This window comes from Hipposideros armiger, unplaced genomic scaffold (assembly GCF_001890085.2).
Source record: "Hipposideros armiger isolate ML-2016 unplaced genomic scaffold, ASM189008v1 scaffold_278, whole genome shotgun sequence".
NCBI classification, from domain to species: domain Eukaryota; kingdom Metazoa; phylum Chordata; class Mammalia; order Chiroptera; family Hipposideridae; genus Hipposideros; species Hipposideros armiger.
The window spans coordinates 990,099-996,069 of NW_017731628.1; the positions used below are offsets into that span (position 1 = coordinate 990,099).

The 5,971-nt window shown below is 38.9% G+C and overlaps 1 protein-coding gene across 1 annotated transcript in view; it reads right to left on the reverse strand.

Moving 5' to 3' along the window:
• The window catches only part of TNFRSF11A (TNF receptor superfamily member 11a), a 63,544-nt gene extending 63,008 nt beyond the window's left edge, over positions 1-536 (reverse strand). The window contains exon 1 of the mRNA XM_019657690.1: positions 405-536. Coding sequence (XP_019513235.1) covers positions 405-536 — 132 coding nt within the window. The remainder of the gene's footprint in view (positions 1-404) is intronic.
• Between the last annotated feature and the right edge of the window lie 5,435 nt (positions 537-5,971).

Sequence of the window (5,971 nt, forward strand, 5' to 3'; positions counted from 1 at the left end):
CGCCCCGCGCAGCCCGGTGCCGCGCCCGCCAGGTGGTGCGCGAGCGAGGGGCGCGGCGGGGTGGCTCGCGCGGCGTGTGCTTCCCGGGCGGGCGGAGGGGCTGAGGCGCTGGAGGTGAGGGCGGCGGGGGCGATCTGGGGCGCAGGGGGCGCGGCAGGCAGCCCGGGAGCTTTCTCCCCTCGGCTCTCCAGGTTGCACGCTGCCGGCGGGAAAGCACGTTTACCTGCGACCTGCCCCAGCGTGGTGTCTCACGGGGCGGCGTGCACCCGGGCTTCCCCGGGAGGGAAGGCAGCCGGCGACCTGGCCCCTGCCCCGCGCCCCGGTCGCTCAGCTCCTAAGCGGGACCTCCCAAAGGTGGGTGCCCAACACCGGGAATTAACAAGAGGATCTTCATGGATCCTCACACTATGCCGTCCAGCACGTGTCATAAAATCCTCCTCCGAAGTTTGCTGGACAGCAGCCACTTCCTCGTGCCTCTCGTCTGGGATCCTTCTCCAGGCTACCAGCCGCCACCGTCTCCGCCCCTGGCCCCCCATCGGGACGCTAGCCTTGGTCTCTCTTTCCCGATAGATAACAGCACCAGCTGTTTTGGTCACTTGTTATTCCTTGCTGAGGAGTGTGTTTTCCCTTACATTCTAGGTCGATGCTGGATACACACATGTACCCACTCCTTTGTATCGATAACTTTTTGAGTGAAAATACTAGTCCCGTGTCAATAGAATACATTGTTTTGAATTTCTTGAGTGCAAGAGCTATCTACTTGCCTTGCCATTTTTGGTGCAGCACATGGGGTATCTTAGTGAATATTCCATGTGCACTTGAAAAAACTATGTATTCTACTGTTGTTGGGTGAAGTGGTTTATAAATGTCAATTAGGTCAAATTGCTTAAAATAACCATTTTGTTTTTTGTTTTTTTATTTAAGATTTGTTGGGGGGGGATTGGGGGAGGGAACAGCATTGGGGAATTGGGGGAAGGGGAACAGACAATTTGCTGTCCTTTTGTTCTTCAGTCTAGTTGTAGAGGATGTCGCATCACTCGCCCATGTTGGTGCTGTGATCATTGCGCTCTTCCGGGCTGAGGCAGATCAGTCGCTGGACATTGGTTGATCCCTCAAAGCAGCTCACAGTAGCTCATGGGTGGCCCAGCTCCAGGGCAAGCTGTTGTTCACCATCTTAGCTGTAGAGGGCGCAGCGTCACTGGCCCTCATGTGGGATCCGAACCAGGGTCCTGCTGCTCAGACCTTGTGCTCCCAAGTCAGCTCTTAACCAACTCGCCACTCAGCCGGCCCCCCATATTGATTTTCTGCTTGTTCTGAGATAACTGGAAATTATCCTTTCAGTTCTAGGTTTCCCCCCCATGGTTTTGAAGCTCTGATTAGAGGCGTAATTTAGGATTATTATGTCTTCTTGGTAAATTGACCCTTTCATCATTATTATATGTTCTCCTTGATTGATGGTACAACTTTGGGTTTTAAAGCCTACTTTTGTATTAGTAATATAGCCACTTCGCCTTTCTTATGAATAGCATTCACACAGTAGGTCTCATTCTGTCATTTTAATGTATCTATGTTTGTTTTAAAGTGGCAGCATATAATTGGGTCTTGCTTTTTTTTTCATTTTATTCAGTTTGACAATCTGTGTTTTGACTGGAACGTTTAGACCTTTCATCATGTGCTTATAGATACGGTGACGTTTAAGTCTACTCTATTGCTGTTTGTTTTCTATTTATCCCACCTTTGTTCTTTTTTGTCTTTTGGATTATTTGAGTATTTTTTTAGGATTCCCTCTTCTTTCCACTGTTAGCTTATCTTGTATATACCTTCTTGTTTTATTTTTTAGCTCTGAGATTAAATTATGCATCTATAACATCACATTCTACATTCAGATAAAATTCTGCCACTTCTATGTCCTGGAAGAACCTTGGAACAGCATACCTCTATTTCCCCCTCCAGCCTTGTGCCACTGTAGTCATACTACTTATTTTGCTCTGTAACTCCCTGCTGTGCTGCCTGATTGGTGCTCTGCAGGCTTGCTTTGGTACTTTTGGAAAGCAATATTGTGGTGTTGATTTTAAAAAGTTTAAAGTGAAAATATCCTTTGAGAAAGCAATTCCATAGCTTGGAATCTAACATATCAATACATAAAGAGAGCTAGATAAGAATGCTTACCATTTTTGTAAAACCACAAAAAGAGAACAATGTGAATGTTTATTAATATAGGAATGGTAGAAAAAATTATGGCCTATCATAGTACAGACTACAATGCAGCTAGCTACTTAAGAAAATTGAGTCGTTTTGGAAAGATGGCAATGTTATATTAAGTTAAAAAAAAAGTTACAGAGTAATATCATCCCATGTTTGTAAACAACCACCATAAACAGAAATTTCTGGAAAGACAACAATGATGGTAAACACTACTAGCATACTTACACTTCCAAGTTTATTTAATCCTCGTGACGGACTTGTAAGGGATACTATTATCAGTCCCATTTTACAGATGAGGAAACTGAGGCACAGAGAGGTCAATAACTTGCTGAGGGTCACTTGCCAATAAGTGGCAGAGCTGGGATTCAGAGCCTGGCCATGTGGCTTGGTAGTGGTAGGCCTGACTCGCTAAGCACCCAAATTTTAATATCAGGTGTGTTGCAGAAGGGAAGGAGAAATGACTAATTTAATTTTGGTGTTTTGAAATTATTTACATTGAGGAAAAAGTACTTTTGCATTGTCACTGAGAGTTGTGTAAACTTGGCAAATAGATGTTAAAACTCTAAATGAAGTAAGTACAGGAATGGTTGCAAGTACAGCTTAAAGAATATTTTGTAATCCGGCCTATTGTCTTAAGTGCGGAGACAGGCTTTCTTGGAGGTGGTGTGGAAGCCGGACGAGATTATGGTTTGCTAGAAGGAACTGACTGATGGGAAAGGGTACTTTCGCTGTGGCACTTCCTGAGAACTACCAAGGCTTACTCCTGGCACATTTCCAACATTACCCCTTCTTTGTTTAAAAAAGATTAAGGGACTTAAAACTTCTGCTTGGAAAGCCCCAGAGGTGAGAATGCTGGTTTTAGAAGCACGTTGAAAAACAGAATGCCCATGTTAACATGTTAAATCTACTTTTTTAAAAAAGCTTAATTAAAAAAATGAAATTACTTTTTAAGGACTCTATTTCTATATTTATGGAACTATCACTCAAAAAAATCAAATATTTTATAAATATCAATGGAAAATACCATTAAAACATTACCAACATAATCCATTACAGTGGGCTTAAAGATGTCATCTTTTCTATATAAAAAGCATTATTGCGAGAAACATAGAAGTATGTAAAATCAACTTCGATTTTTCTCTGTGAAGTGAAGAATGCACCCACTATAATTAAAGGAGTTGCTCACCATTTACAGAAACTAGTTTAAATGTTACTTGTGATTCAAAAACTGCTCCCATTTATAAGCACACGTACAATTAAATTTGGGTATATATAATAACTGTAAAATACATTTTAAACAACAGTATTTATTAAAGTTAAATGTTTCCAACTTCTTAAAAGCACTCGAGTGACAATGTTTTATTTGAACTGGGGAAAGACAAAGCACATTATACAACCACAGGACTCATAGGTTTATTTAAAAACTCTCCTATATGAATAGTGCGCACCGCACCTCGGAAATCCCCACTACTCCCCATTTGTGCATGGACTTGAGTTTTCAGAATTAAAAAGGTAAAATAAAAATGTGGCTATCATTTTGGATTCTAGTGAATGGCTTGTATTATATTACATTTTAACAGTTCTCACTTAAGTATCAGAAAACAGAGGTACGATCTTGTTAATGAAATGCTTGTAAAATGTCAGTAAGAATGAGAATTCATCAGTTAATGCAATTTTTTTCACATGGAGATATAAAAATAGTTATGGTTCCTGGGCACAGAGCTGAAGAGAATACATAAAAGTCAAAGTTATTGAGCAAACACAAGACTTTATATATCTTTCTGTCAGTGAAAACTTACCAAAAAATACAATGATTTTATTACCTACCTTGTTATGTTTTGCTCTTCCTGTCATCTTGCCTATAAAACACTTTTTAAACAAAAGTAAAGCATTGATAAATGAGTGGTCATTTAGGCAAATTAGGGCACTATACTATTCCATAATGACACCCACTCAAACATAATATAAAAGTTTACAAAAACTTTTGAACTATAGACATGGAAACCTATAATATTAATATCTTGCTTGCTTTGGTAGACAAGAGTTTTGTTAGTCCTACAGATTTGGTTTTCAAAATAAATAAATGTCTAAACTGTTTGAGTAAAATATAGTAGTCACACGCTTTTTGTATATTTTGTTACAGATAAAATGGTTTCAAGTGGAAACAGGGATACTAATTTACATTTCCTCCACTTCCCTTCTTCTTAACCCCGCTTTAATGATATGATGGGGAAAGTGTCTGCACGACCTTTACACATGAACACAAGGACAAGTATTATCCTATATGCGGATGGCAAAGTTTTACTTCCAGACTGCTTAGGTGCAGACTAGACTCAGCAGACAATAGATGCTGCTGTCTACACTGAGATAAAGTGATTTATTTCTAATAATAGTTTTATTGAAGTATAACATACATCAAGTGTACATCTTGATGAATTACCATAAAATGAAAACATACATGCAGCTAGCACCCCAAATGCCCCCTTATACCCCCTTCTTGTCATCGCCCCTCATCCTTCTTGATAGACTTCATTATAATACCATTCGTCCATTTTTTCTGATATTGAACTTCATATAAATGAATTTTACACTGCAGTATGTATTCTTTTGTGTATGGTGTTTTTCAATATTATGTTTGGGAGAGTCCTCCATATCATTATTTTATGGTGTTCCATTGGATGAATATATCACAGTGTAGTCATCATTCTACTAATCAAAGATATTAGGGCTATTTTATATATCTGTGGGCTAAGATTGCTGACATTTAGTTTATGAGTTTTCACATCTATGTTCATGAGAGAGGTAGGTCTGTCATTGTCCCTTCTGAATTAGGTCCTGTCAAGTTTTATATTAGGGTTTTTGTGAGCAAGACTGTGAAATACATGGAAGAACTTTTATTTGGTAGAATTCACTGAAGCTATCTGGGCATTGGGGTTTCTTTGTGGCATAGTTTTAAATTACAAGTTTGATTTCTTTGCTATTGAATGACAGATTTTCTGTTTCTTCTTGTGTTGGTTTTGGTAAGTAGTTATTTTTTTAAAAAGGAATATGTCCATTCCATCTAAGTTTTTAACTTTATTGGTATAAAGTCACTTATCTTACATTTTTAATGTCATAGAGTTTTAGAGGTTTCTTCTTTTTCATTTCTAATATTGGTAATTTAAACCTTCTGATTTTCTTGATAAGTATCATTGGGGTTTAATCAAATTTATTTGTTCAATTAATTAGAATTAAATTTTCAGCTTTATTGATCTTTCTTATTGTATGTTGAGCTATTTCATTAATTTCTGATCTTTAATGTTTCTCCTGCCTAGTCCGTGGTTCGTTTCAAAATTTATACTTTCTTCTTTCTAATCCATGCAATTTGAACCTATATGTACAGCTCCTACTAAGTATGGCCTTAGCTTCATCTCACAAATTTCGATACTTTTGAATTTTTATTATTTAATAAAAATATTTTCTAATTCTAATGGTCATTTCTTCCTTAAACTATGGTTTATTTTAGAAACACACCGCTTATGTCTCCAATAATTGGTATTTTCTAGTTACCGTTTCATTATTATTATTATTATTTTTTTAAAGATTTTTATTGGGGAATTAGGGGGATAGGAACAGTGCTGGGGAATTGGGGGAAGGGGAACAGACAAGTTGCTGTCGTCCCGCTCTTCAATCTAGTTGTGGAGAATGTCGCTTCACTGGCCCAAGTTGGCACCATCATTGCGCTCTTCTCTGGCGAGGCAGATCAGGCGCCGGCTTCTGGACAACC